At 32.9% G+C, this 15,185-nt stretch overlaps 1 protein-coding gene across 2 annotated transcripts in view; it reads right to left on the reverse strand.

The window, feature by feature from the left end:
• Nucleotides 1-311: 311 nt before the first annotated feature.
• The window catches only part of LOC131848948 (synaptic vesicle membrane protein VAT-1 homolog-like), a 36,659-nt gene continuing 21,785 nt past the window's right edge, over nt 312-15,185 (reverse strand). Inside the window, exons 2-9 of one of the 2 annotated variants that reach the window (XM_059198911.1) lie at nt 14,279-14,408; nt 13,233-13,448; nt 11,614-11,765; nt 8,085-8,188; nt 7,682-7,737; nt 6,808-6,999; nt 4,841-5,039; nt 312-2,664 (exon numbers count right to left, since the gene is read on the reverse strand). In XM_059198911.1, coding sequence (XP_059054894.1) covers nt 2,633-2,664; nt 4,841-5,039; nt 6,808-6,999; nt 7,682-7,737; nt 8,085-8,188; nt 11,614-11,765; nt 13,233-13,448; nt 14,279-14,408 — 1,081 coding nt within the window. In that variant the 3' untranslated portion in view covers nt 312-2,632. Of the gene's footprint in view, nt 2,665-4,792; nt 5,040-6,807; nt 7,000-7,681; nt 7,738-8,084; nt 8,189-11,613; nt 11,766-13,232; nt 13,449-14,278; nt 14,409-15,185 lie in introns of both variants that reach the window. The other variant, XM_059198910.1, reaches the window with a different exon arrangement.

Consider the following 15,185-nt stretch of genomic DNA (forward strand, 5'->3'; position numbering starts at 1 on the left):
TTTTAATATTATATTGTTTTCTTTTGCATTTGAATAATTTTAAGCAAACGTACAGCGTAACTGTGTAATCGTATTCAAAATAGTGAATTATGTATATTACAGGGTTTCTTTGATAGGGTTTAGATCTATAATTATTTGCAAAATACGTATTTACTAATTTCATTTTCTAGTACTTTCTGTGCATGTAAATTTAAAATACAGAAAGCGAATCAGTTTGTTCTTGGCACTTAGTTCAGAGAATTAAGACAAAGTAGTTGAAATAGGGTTGAATTATCATTTATGATGGAAGGCAATGAAATAAAACACGTCGATAAGCATTTTTACAGATCATACATATTTATTTATCCATTTCATAGTATAGATATCACACTGGCCCGCCCTTATAAAAATAAATGTGTAGTACAATAACGACCCAGAATATATAGGGTACGCTGGCGTGACGGCGCTTTCTCAAAACCGCTTCGAAGTCTTCACGAAGATTATAAATATTGGCATCAATTTCATAGACACTAAACCTACAACAATTTGGACACAATCACAATGGCGCCGTCACACCGGCGGCCTCCGAATCACTATTGAATACCATCATTAAATTCTTATAGGTAGAAGAAAATTCAGTTATAATTCTAAACCATTATACAGGTCGATATACACGAGTTTATATATGTTTTACATTACAAGAAATTCGCACATATTTGACACACAAAGCGAAAGAGATTACCGATAAGAAGAGTAAAGTAGCTTTAAGATATTGGTCCGAGACACTGAAGCGAGTTGTATCCGCGTACAATACAATCTAGCACCAAGCCACTGTACGATAAACAAAGCAGCGCCTTACGTAGTATCCTGCCTGCATCTGCCACTCGTGTTATAAATTTAATATACAAAAGCTACCTCAGTCGGGCCATCCCGCGGGGGACGCAGTCTGATCTTGTGGTGCTTACCTTACATTACGTACCTCACAACCTTTGGCAGACGGTACCTAATACTTATACACTGGGACACGATGACCTGTGAAATGTTGGTCGGACGACGCACACTGTGCTCACGCAAAATGTACTCCATCAAAAATGTTCCAAAAGGTAAAAAGTTTATAAAAATCCTAAGAATGAAACGGGTTAAGTATGTTTGGAGCACACGTTGCGTTCTCACACTGTGTAGTTACTATATTTGAGCAGTGTTTAGGAAGTTATATATCTTTTAGATTCCGGCGGCTCCGGACTACTTTCAGCCTCTCAGGAATACATTTTACATCCGCATGATATGTGTAATATAGATAAAACATTTAAATAGTACTGCGTACATACATATACCTATAACCATACTGTACATTATGGCGGTAAACATTACTTACAACCTTAAGAAAAATAAATGTAGACAAATATATGCTAGGTAGATAATAAAGAAATGCAGTGAATATTGGTATCAAAATATTATTTCTAATGCTTCACATCGTGTGAAAATGTATGTTGGATTAGATATGTGATATTTGTGTCTATATAGATGACAAGAAGCGTTATTTATTATACGAGTAAACGTTACATTCGTTTGGTATATAAAAATATGACTTATTATATCGTGGTTCTCATCGACTAATATATTGAATATGAATGATCTTATAGATAGCCACAAAAATAGTTCACAATTTGGACACAATAAGCTCGTCCAGTTCAGGCCCAGATTCCAGTCAGACGACGCGTTTTATGCCCATACCGTACCACACAATGACTGGTGCCTTCAAATCAATTCCGTGAACTGACATCCTAACTAGAAAATAATGTACAAAAGTTCTAAGTATAAAAATATAAAATAATTGTATATGTAAGCTCAAATTAAAAATAATATGTCATGTATAGGCAGCATAAAAATAGCTACTGCAAAATATCTAGCATACCTACTACAAAATATCACACGTAAGGTTATCGTTCGTTTGTTTATAGGTTAGTTTGTTTGGAGAAGAATCGCGACGATGCGTGACGTGAGCGAACGCTCGACCCGGGGGCGGGTGTGGTTCTCATGGGGTCCAATTATAAACATTTACTAATAAAATATTAAAGCTTAACATACATAAAGATTAAGCATCTCTGCACCTTAGATATATAATAGCCATACAAAATAACTGCAAGATTAAAATATCTCATCTTAAAAATAAAGTCTTAAACATTAAACTATAATAAAAGACTCGAAAGTTTAGAAACAATTACTAACTTAGGCCAAATTAATGTTTATAAAAAAATATTAAAATATAAATTCATTGTAATTTTCGCTGTCGTATATCGAAAAATTTTCAACTAAAAATTTGTAATTAAATAAATTTGTGATGATCGTCAGACAATAATTAAAAATATTTAAATACGATATGGTTCGATCCGTAATAAGATAATACAATAGTTATATATAAAACATTAATAATATTGAATGTAAGCATATGAGATCGAACGACATCGTGTTCAGACTTAAACGAAACATAATAAAAACATGGGGCAACATAGTACAATTAGCGAGCGGCGCGGACGCCGGCGTGGTACGAGGCGCGCGCGCGTGCGCACTCACGACGGTCAAACGAGCAGCTTCAACTCTAAAATAATCAATTGGCGGTGGTTTATCTGGTTCAGTTCGCATGGGAAACAATTCAGCTGGATTCCTTCTCCTTGTCCTTAGACTCTGGAAAACGAAAGAAGACATACATAAAATCTAATATCATGTAGTAACAGTATATAAAAAATAACACTACATATTTTTTGTTAACTAATAATGCAAAAATGCACGCGCATGTCAGCGATAAGCTCGTGCGATTATGACGATTTACTCAAACCTTTACCTATTTCAACCGCTCATCACCTTAGTTTGTGAGTTGTGATTGCGAGAGGTAGTTTTTAGTTTAAATATTATAAAGGGTTGAGTAAACTATTTTAACTATATTCATTTTAATAACTTTAAATATGACAAAATGTTGTGGCAACTAATATGCATATTATATAGTTATATAATTTATTTTAATTGGATTACATTCATACTAAAATTACATAAAATAAAAAAATAAACATATCGTTACGTGCTTTTTACATTTATCAATGGTAATATAGAAAAGTTGCAGTCGTTACTATTGGTGCGTTTATATAATTATAGTTGTAATGTAATTCCTCCGACTGCATTAATACCTTTCTGTATATCTAGAGCATATATATAAATAAAAATTTATATATAAGTAATATTATATTTAAATCATATTCCTTAGGTAAATACGACTCACTAATGACATCACTAATGGTTATGTTTCAAACCCGATATTTTATGACCAAGCTTATTAAACAGATGTACATAGATACATTATGATGCAACCTCTAGACTTGAACTATATTTTGACTGTTACGTGCAAAATTAATTAAATTATGTTTTAAAAGATACGCGCACCCCTATTTTAAACAAGAGGTAGAAAAAACGTTCACACAAATATTCTATCAGTGGTATTATGTGAGGTATGAATATAAATTACGAATCCAAATTTAAAATTTAAATCCTTGTAAGAAGTCTATATGTAGACTATATTATATCTATATTAATCGTTACACAAAAAAAAACTATTAACAATAGTAATAATATTGATGTGGGCCATATACATACGGAAGTACCTATAGATAATAGAAAGAGTCATCAAAATTAGATCAACAATATATCTGATCCATTTGTATTTCCACAACAAAAATACCGTCGGTAAATCTCTTCCTTTTACGAGGCGTTTAGAATATTGAATATACATGTACATGAAAACTTTTAAATATACATATAAGGGTTTTCACATAGAAATAAATTTAATTTCATACATAGGTAAGCTACGATATAAATATGTCTAAAAAGCTTTAGGCTTATAAAATAAAACTGATATAAACCTGCAGGCACGTTAGCAGGTAGCAATAAAGTATCAAGCAATAAGTCTAAAGGCTGCATTAAAATATGTAAAAATTTGATGATGTAAATTGCAAACCATTCATTTACAAAACCAAAACTATTTAAAACCTAGCGTTTAGCCTTTACGCGTGCGTAGTTACTTCGAAAATGAAACACAAGCAAAAAAGGAATATTCATACCTTTACGGCGCGTACAATGTAGGGTTAATATAAAAATCCGACATGCTTGATAACCTTTCTATTAAACATTAATGTCATTTTTATGTAATCTTGTAATATAAACCTATGTAGAACCGTACAACCGAGGGATGAGGGAGTTCTACAGAGATACATGCATCGTGCCCCGTTCACATCCCAAGCTCATACAATGAAAATTATTTAAGGCCTGTATATGGCTGTGGCTTAATTTTTTTTTCTAAATAGGCAGGTATTAACTACTTTTGCGACATTGTTCAGTACTCTACATGTCCATGACTAAGTATACGATCTTTTGTACCTATATTTATAATACTGTAATTGTTTGTAGGATTTGTGACAAACAAACAATTCCTTTCCATTGTCCCGTATCGTTTCCTGTTTATTAGGTGCATAATAGTCATAAAAGGTTAATGACCATAAAGATTAAAAAACGGTTTATATATAGATCAAATATATTTTTTTTTTATATCAAAATTCAAAAAACATCAAATAACTTTTGATGTAATTAAAAAAATTCTTTTAGAGTTCTTTTTAAATTCATATATTGTTTTAATTTAAATGTCTTCACGCTTAGGTGATAACAACTTAAAACTAAAAGCATGCGGACTTTTATCAATGACCCTATCAGTTGTATTGTAAGCACCTACGCAACTACGCATGCCTGGTCACAAAACTTCGAGACTGACCTTCATCGCTGTTACCATTAGTGAGTGGTTCTTCACCGTTCTTCTCACCATTTTCCTCAGGCTTCTTCTCCTCTTCCTTGGTTTCCTTGTCCTTTTTCTCCTCTGAGCTCTCTTTGGCTGGTTTCTTCTCCTTACCGGACTTGCCTTTAGCAGGCGTGGCTGGCTTCGGTTTAGGCTCTAGTGATGGATCTAAGACGAGCTTCCCAATGTTCTTGCGGTCATGCATCTTCTGCATCGCCTCCACAACCTTAACGAGAAAACAAAGGTAAGTAAATAAAATACATATGTTATCTAATCTATCTAATGATGACATTGCAGATAAATATATAACAATAATGGAACGGTTAGAAATATAGTGCCATATTCCAACTCAAAAGACCTCTACATGCTGAGACTTCTACTAAGTGATAGTAGATCGTAATCAATCTATATTTTTAATTAACATTCTATTATATTCTATTATACATGTAATAGTATATACCAGTAGCAAACAGCGAGATCAAGGCATCACTTTTAATAATCTAAAATCTAATCAAATCTTTCGTTCATGACAACGGTAAGTTTAATAATTACATAATGCATAATAATATAGAAGAGAGGAAACGGGTGAATACATAGTCAGTAATGGGAAATAGTGACCCCATTGCCAAATTGAAATCTTAGCAAATTTCTCCTTGAAAATCGTGGTAATATTAACCATAACTCCTAATTAATTTGCCACTAAGAATTAGTAAGCTCAACTTTATCATCATCACTCATTATAATAGTATGGAATAGTATTATAATAATATATAGTAATATAATCCACAAAAACAAATACAATGAAAAAAATACCAGATACTATTAAAAAAGAAAATCATAATCTATAATTCATTTCGTAACATAGATAAGGCTGCGAAATTAGTAGAAATTATTAGTATAATAAAATAATCTTGTTATTGGTACGATTGTTTGATTAATTGGGTTTCCTTCCGTTATTTCGCAACATAGTCTTATTTTTGTGTTTAATTAACACAATGAATGAAGTTATTAAAACATAACGGTGATAATAAACATCATTACAATGAATTTATTTCTTCCTGTGGCTCGTATCACTGACCATTTAACAGCGATAACGATTGTAAACATATCTTTCATAAACTTCACTTATAAAAATGTTGCTATTTATAATAAAAATTAAATATTACAAAGTAACAATGTCACTTTGGTCTGATATTAAATAAAAATTATCAAAATCTATACTTAGGTCATAATATGAATATGGCTATAAAAATATAGCTAATGAATTACTGCAACTACGTAGTTTTATGTATTTTGCGGTAACATCCGAGTAATACTTGCAATGTGGTACAATGTGTGTTGTGTATAATAACCCATTTGTGGTTCCACTGATAGGACTTATAAAAGAGGCTCAAACTATTATTACCACCCAAGCGGTTTGGTATCAGTTTTTTTTTCCTTTCTATTCGCCTTATTGGAGCATACACATATTTATTTATCAAAAAGTTGTGACATATGGTAACAGTACTACCTATTTTTTAAAGTATAATTACAACAATATATACTAATGTTATAAATGGAGAGAACGGAATTTGGTATAAGATTAGTAAATTTTGGAAGCCATATATGTATAATAATATACCTGGGCAATTTACACAACGTCCTCTAGTCCCAAATTAAGCAGAGTTCGTCTGATGGTAACTGGTATAAATACTTGGATGTTTTTCTAAATATATACAGACATGAATAGAATACATCCGACCGATACAAACAATCAAACTCATGAATACAAATATCTGTACCGTGCGAGGAATCGATCCTGCGACCATCGGAGGTAAAAGCGATATTGATTTGATATTCATTCACCGAATTGAAGAAACACTATTCCAAAGTTTCTATAATACATAGTCAATATATAGGTAAAACACTTCTTCGTTTCCATTCATAATTTTGGTAGCTCACTTAATCCTGGTATAAGAAGTTAATTGAGGTAATATTATTGATATTATACGTACATCTTCCAAAGCCCATGTAGAATCAATCAGGGGTTTGACTTTCCCCTCGCTCCACAGAGTAAAGACGCGGTCGACGGCACGGCGCACGTAGTCAGCGCGTCCATGGAAAAGCAAGTGTCGCAGATTCAATCCCGCTAAGCTCTTATTCTCCACGAACAGCTTAACTGGAGATACCTTGTCCACTTGCCACCACTGCGAATAAAAAATATGTAATCAGTTATTTCTTTTCTTATACCGGGTTATTAAGTACCTAAATAATAATTTAATTCTCTGTTTTTCAAAATAGAGAATTAGAATTAAATCATACAAAATTAATAACATATTCATAATTAATACAAAACCGAAAATTGATATAAAATAAAAGAATCGTATCTTGGTCCGAGTGATAACACAGTGCTTTAAATACCACCAATGACAACAATGCTTACATTTCAACAATTATATTCGAACAGTATTATGTATATATTTAGTTTACACTAAGTTTTGAAAAAAACTTATGCATACGTTTTAAAATGTTTTATGGAAAATTAGGTAATTTTTAAAAAGCTGTGGCATTCAGCATGTTTAGACAGTCTACAATATTATAAGATGGGTCTATAAATTAAATGTTCTATTAAATTACCTCAAATATTTTTTTTACCACAACGGTTTTATGCGTAGGAATAAAGATAATATTTTAAGAAAGATGTTACATATAAATGTATTATAGATGGTTCTAAGGGCAATGGAAGGCCAAAAAAGAGATGAATGGACTGTGTGAAAGATGATATGGATGTATAAGAATGAATTGAAGAGAAAAACATATTACGCCGACCCCAAATAAATGGAATAGGGAAGAAGCAGTTGATTATTTTTTTTACCACAAGTTACTTACAGATCGAACGGCACTGAAGAAGCTCCGAGTATCGCCGGTCACGATGTTAGACGAACCTGCGATAAAACATAATTGTTTTACAAACGTGTGAACACGACGCACAATATATCAAAAGAATGGTACACATTCCTCACTGAATCAAGATTAAATTATATAGGCATATTACCTATGTTAAGATACGTTGCAGTTATTAAGAAAATATAAAGAGAGTTTTGAAACAAATAATTCATTCTTATATTTATAAATACTTCATTCGTATTTGTAACGTGTTTATTTTCTAGTTTTACTAGAAAATAAACACGTTACAAATACGTCACACACTAAAGTAAACATTTAGTAGTATACGTTAGAAACACAGATAAGTATACAGTATACATTACATAGTTAGAAGTACGAGACTTACCATAAAGGACGTATCGGCCCATGGGCTTCAGGAGCGAGTATCCACGGTTGCACTCCTCACCGCAGAGGCAGTCCAGCACGATATCCACGCCGTCAGGAGACACTCTGATAAACACACCAATCGTAAACGTGTAAAGGCTACGATTACAACTGCATCATCATCCAACATTTTGACTGAGGCAAATTTATAATAATAATCATCTAAGAAAATTCACACAGCGCCTTCTAGAGTCAACATAGCAGATAATCGGCATTACTTAACTTCCGATGGTCGCGGGTACGATCCCTCGCACGGTACGAACAAACATTTGTAGACACGTGATTTTACAAACATTGGTACAAACATGTGTATTAGTGTTTGTGTCGGTCTGAGTGTTTTCTATGTATATTATGTGTGTGTACCCATAACACTAGCGTTGATTAGCTTGGGATTATGTGGCGCCGTGTGAATTGTCCTGAGTTATTATTATTATTATGTATGTGTTTACAAAAACTAATATTTACATATTTATATTACTTGTCTAATACATAACACACGCTCTGCTTAGTTTGGGACTAGATAGCGCTATGTGAATTGTCCTGTGACATTATTATTATATAGGCAACGGTTACCATTTAACATCTGGTGGGCCGTCAGCTTATTTGCCATATGAAATTTTTATGTGGTCTGGCCACATAAAAACTTTCAAAAGATATCTTGTACGGACTCTAGTGGCGAACTATTATTATATTTGATATCATAATCGTAAAGATTGGCTATTCATATATTTATTTGCGTCTGTTTGAATGAACGGATATCATTCAAGTTATTTATGGACAGAGTCCATTGTGTTTTTGTGCACTTAATTTAACTACTATATATGTATATAGATCTGCAATACTATATACTATTAATGTGAATTTTCTAAAATTAAGCATTAAACTATTAACACATGTCAAAATAATAACATAATTTCAAAACATTCAAATTAAAAACGTTTTTAATAGTGTTTGTAAAGGTACCTACCGTGCTAATTTGTAAAACATTCCTACATACGAGTGATAAAATGTATATGATATATATTATTATAGTTATACATTCCTTAATTTTTTTTTATAGTTCTACATATTTCTTATATTTTGGATTCCGAAGAGTACATATCCGCCTACGTTTATTTACATTGAACTTGTGTGGTACCACTGTTTACGCGGCCAAGAACTCACCAGATATAAAAATATCTTTGTCTATTTACGAGAATTAAACGCCGCCGCTGGTACGAACCAGCTGCCCTAAGGAGCGGGTTATAAACCGAACAATTAACGCGCGACGCGACCAACTCTACCAGACCATACTCCAATACTCGCTCGCCCTTCAAATACTAGCGAGGAGAGAGTTGAGGAGGATCAATTGATATTGGGGGTATTTGTATCACACGAGTCAAGCTTGCACTGAAATATGTAACTCTAATAACCAGCAATTAACAAAGCTCGGGATCGAGAACAATTTGGTTTATTCACTGAGAAACTGGAGTAAGGCTTCGGGGATCAAGAGTCGAGATATTGTCAAATATAAATTATAGCGGTCTTTATTTTTAGACAGCATAGTCATCCGAATTATTATTTTCTTACTGGGTACGGGTAATGACTTAATTAAATAATAAGTTTTCCGTTTGTATTGTTATCGTCTATTTATAGGTTTTTATATAGAGGTCAGACTATTATTGTTTTATTTTCTTAGATCATTGGATGAGGCACAATACATGTAGAATGTGATGGCATACACGAATATATTTTATGTTTTTTTAGAGGTTAAGATGTGCAGGTTGATGGGCGTATCATCCTCGCTATTTGATACGGGTGACGTTACGCCTGAACTACTGGGAGAGTATTTCGTGGTTAGAAGATAAATGTACGTTTGGAAGCACGTGTATTTTTTTAGTTATATGTTAAACTAAACAACCGTATCTTATACTCTTTTTTATAAAATCAATTTTGACTGTTTGTTTGTTCATTACATACAAAACTTAAAATTAGTAATACAACAAAGACGCGCGTCAAAAAAAACACTTGCTCAAAAAATACACTCCAAGAAAACCATGGTCGAGCGTTTTTATACTTCAATATTCTGACAACAAATTAAATATAAATAGCTTTAGTAACCAAAATGAAAATAAAATTTGTAGTTTTAATTATATGCCAATGACTTATTTCAGAAAAACCATGACAAGATTAAATTACTGTCTGTATATAGATTGTACGAAATATAAAGGACCTCGAAATCGTTTACAAAGTATTTTGTTTATTTAAAATCTCGTCACGTATTTCAAAGCATATTATGCGCTGTTAATAATTTATTCCGTGTACAATATTCTAAAAATAAAGTTTTATAAGAATTTCGAAAAATATAAATATTGGGTTCATAAATAAAAAAAGTTAAATTGGTATTTCTAATAAAACTCGTACGAAGTCGCAGAATTAACTAGTTTTAAAAGATAGCTAATGCTACTAAAACTACTAATATGTTAAAAGTACTAGCTTCAGTTATCCGACAGTTTTAAGACTTATTAATTTAGATTACTTTTAACTATGATTTTGATCTACAACATACGTTTTGTTTTTTTTTAATACCTGCAATTACCTACACTTTTTTATAACTTGACCAATGAAAAATATCCATAACATGAACGAACGAACGAACGAAATAATAGAATTGCGCCGGTTAAATATAATAATACATGTTAACACAAACACATAAATGTTGGATTGTACTACAATCAATTATGCTAAAAATAACATGGTCTTAATATAATTCAAATATGCGAACGATTTAAAAATTTCAAATGGTTCCGTAATGCGTGTGAAACATAAACAAAGGCACCTATTAACAAGACGAAGGGCCGCTGAGTAAATGTATTTTTAGCGTTTCTAATACTATGATTTCATCCCTGCATTTATAGAACTCTAAACTCGACCGTTACTGTGCACCATTAAAAGAATTATCTTTTATTTATTCTGTCTATATAGTAAAACATATTGAGCAATATAATTTGAGTAGATAATTAAACATATTTGAAGAAGTGAAGGATGATAACAAAACCTACCGAATTCTTACAGAATTAAACTTTAATTATTTGTCCCTTGAGGCAATAAATGGGAGCTTCGTGATCCGCTCAATACATTTATAAACATAATCACTAAACTAGACTAAATTATTATTTAAACAGATTGTATTGAATTTTGGGGCATTTTCTTTACAGCTTATATTCAGATGAAAATAATTATTTTACCAAGCATCATATCCCATCATAGTCCCTAAGCAGAGCTTGTACATTTGGATATACCAAAGCATATTGTTACAGTACAGTTTCGGTAAATTTAACTGAGCTTCGAACGTTGAACGAAATTTTAACAAGTTTGCGAGGAAACTAACCGAAAAAAGTTCGTTCTGTGTCCACATATAAAAAAGTCAAATGCCTAATAGGACATTTCAATACTAATACTATCAGTACATACAATTGTGGCTGTAATTGGCACAGTAAATAATTACTTACTTTCTAACTTCGCTGGAGTAGTCGGTGCCCCGTTCGAGCAGATGATCAATGTTGTTGTTGTTGGCCTTGAGAGCCTCATGTTTGCTCTTAGAACAGACACCAAACACCGTCACGTTGTCCACGGTCTTCGCCAACTGCGCTACAGCTTGGCCCTGTGCGTGATTGTAATCGTAATTAATTTTGTGACACGCATTTGTAATATTGATCCTCTTAATTAATTTAAAACCGGTAATGAGTAAATCAAATTTAGGGTTTTTTCCGCAGAAATACCGAATCCGATCGAAATTTGTTTGTAAGCAAACGTCGATTGAACAGCCTTTGATTAAAAAATTGATTATCGAAATAGGTTCAGAATATAAGTCAATATATAAGTTCAACTAAGAATAATTTAAGTAAATCAAGACGTAACTGTATAACCCGTGTTGGTTATAAGATAAGATATATACATAAGATGGAAGTAAATCCATTCGCTTGCAAAATGACTATCTATTTACGTGATGCTATATATATGCATTCATTAAATAACTTTTTAGTGCTAAACAAGGATCAATAGTTTATTTTTTAATTTCTTCCCTCGATGAATACCTAATGTAGTGTACCCAATGCTCTTATGCTATATGATATAATATTGTGGGGCGTATCGACCTACTTTTTTATTTTTTTACTAAGTGGTATTGTCCCTAGAATACAGACTGCTATGCCTAACCATAGAACTAATTAATTGGCTAAAGAATGTTCTAGTTCTTGGGTCACCGAATGACTCAACCAAGTAATTAGACATTTTTTTTACAAAAACTGTACACTAATTATGCTAATTTAAATAAATTCCTGTGTAGATAAATGAAAAAAATTCAAAACGGTTTGACCTGTGCATTCTAGACTGCGCCGGGGCAAGGTCAGGCCGACTATTTATATGTATTATAATAACCGCACCTAACCTATAATTTAGTACTACAGTTCATTGACCAGGGCGAGGACATATGACGTCAGTATAGGAAACTGACTAGATTCCACAATATACAAGTATTTCTCACCCAATCGAAATGACAATTAGTAGCCTCGTTACATAGCTAATTACCACTCTCATTATGAACTCTATGTTGCATACGTTAAGTACATAATCACACAGAAACATATAGGCAGACAGTTCTTAGAAGCTTTTAGATGTGGATACTTAACAGTGCTTTGTAGGGTCAATGCTACTCTGCAAGTATTTTTAGAGTCGTGTTACACATTGCCCTGTTCATACATTTCATCTAATGCAAAGATGAGTTTCAATAAGATTGTCACGGATTCAGTTTATGCTAGCTATCTTTTTAAGTTTTTTTCCCCTTTCTAGATTTGGTAAATTTAAAAATTCAAGTCCATTATAAAGGTACCACTGTGTCACCTATTTCAGCCGCCAAGCAGATTATTTCGTAAGTTGTGTTTCGGTGGAACAATGAAATAAGGCCATGGAGTCACGACGCCTTAGTGCTTTGCAATAGCAATGGTCATCACATACGATGCCGTGCCGTGCCGTAGCCGTGGCACTGTTCATAGACGACGTTTACCACTTTCCATCAGATGCGCCTTCAAACTGTTTGCCATTCCAGTCACAAAAAAGAATGAGCACTTACCACACCGCCACCAGCAGAGTGCACCAGAAGGCTCTTGCCAGGTGTCAAATTGGCTATTTCGAAGAGAAGCAGGTAAGCTACCACGTAGTTCATAGTGATGGCAGCAGCATCCGAAACGGTCATTCCGGGAGGTAGAGCATATACATACTGCGCCGGTACGGAGATCAGCTCAGCCCATCCCTTGTATTCGGGTAGGGCCACAACCTGATCGCCAACCTAAGAACGAATTTAAATTTATAGCAGTATAAACATTACTACCATTTTAACATTTCTATTCTCTACAGAACGGCTAGACTGCCGTTCAGTGGAGAATAGAAATGAGACACTGAACGAAAAATTGTGAAATTGTATAGAATCTATCTTCACGTCTAATTTAATTCAGATCTACAGGCTATTTTACAATTAAACAGTTCCGCATATTAACTAATTTACATATGGAGGAAAGAAAATAATGTACTCTAAGCGTAATGTCATATTAAGTCGAGATAATGTATAAACCTGGTAGATGGCGTTATAAACGAGATAGGATCTATCTAACACTTTGTAAAAGTATCTTAAAGTATTAAATACAGTTTACGACAGTGAAGCATAGCTGCTTGCATCAATCCAGTATAAGTACAAACTACTAGATGTATTCGTCTCTTCTGAGGAGAGATCTGAGAATCAATAATGCTATCAGCGATTTATGAAACCAAATATATTTTCTAATAAATAGGTATATCGCCATTATGTTCCTTGACGATAGTGCAGTTTCATCATTACTAAGTGTGGCTGGATTCCGGATCGTTATTTATATTACATCTGCATCCTGTAGTACTCACAATTTCACGGATTTTTATAATTAGTAAAAAACAACATGTACCTACTAAATTACTTCACATCCTGCATTCACAACTCTACGGATTTACAGAATTGGCAACAAAAAATATTTTTATACCACCATCAAAACCTGCATGCCTTAAAAAATACACAAATTTAATTACTTCATATATCATATAAGCCAGTAGAATGTAGAGTTTTCTATATGAGAAATAGATATCCTTTACCTTGAAATTGGTAACACCCTCGCCAACTTGCTCGACCTCGCCAGCGCATTCGAATCCAAGAATGAACGGTGCCTTGGGAAGCGAGTCAATGGTTACTTGACGCACAATCAAGTCTTGGAAGCTCAGCCCACTGTAACAAACAACGGAAATCCAATTTTAAACAAAGATTATAAAAATGTAACAAGTAGTGATTTCTCCACTATCCAATTGTACCCATGAGCATAATAAGACTGAGTGAAGGAAACTACCAGAAATCATGTAATTTGACAACATAATTTAAGCAACTTTTGCATGTGTAATATAGACCATAGACCATATTAACCCTTAGATAACTGAATTCCCCTATCTTATTTTATTGACATGATTCAAAATAATCACGGTTTTTTTATTTATTCAACCAGAAAATCACACAAAATAATGAAGCAGTTAAGCAGCATATAATAAATGATTCATGGTCGAAGTATGAAAATAACTAATATAATATAAAATCATGACTAAATTATATCTATTGTCATTTTATTTATATATATATAATAATTAATCGCTTACAATACTATAAGTTGTACTTATCAACCTACTTTATCGAACTGGAATAATTAATGTGGTGGGGCACGGAATGCGGTAGTCATTTGTTATGAAGCTATGAACGAACGCATGCACAGCATAAAGAATCTCATATTTAAATATTTAAACATGGTGATGTACCAATCAACAGCAATACGTATTTTATGTTTGAATTGTGCTCCATGACGCTGACAAACGTCTCCCCATTGTTATGTACTTAGGGACGTATAAAGGAATGATTCGATAATGTGGGTTGGATAATTTAAAACATTTGTCATGCCCGCGGCCAGATTTGTTTCGGATTCGACATTTATTTCAATGAAAAGGTCGATTTTACGCTACA

Source organism: Achroia grisella, unplaced genomic scaffold (genome assembly GCF_030625045.1).
Source record: "Achroia grisella isolate CSIRO2021 unplaced genomic scaffold, CSIRO_AGI_Agris_v1 utg6051, whole genome shotgun sequence".
Taxonomy (NCBI): Eukaryota; Metazoa; Arthropoda; class Insecta; order Lepidoptera; family Pyralidae; genus Achroia; species Achroia grisella.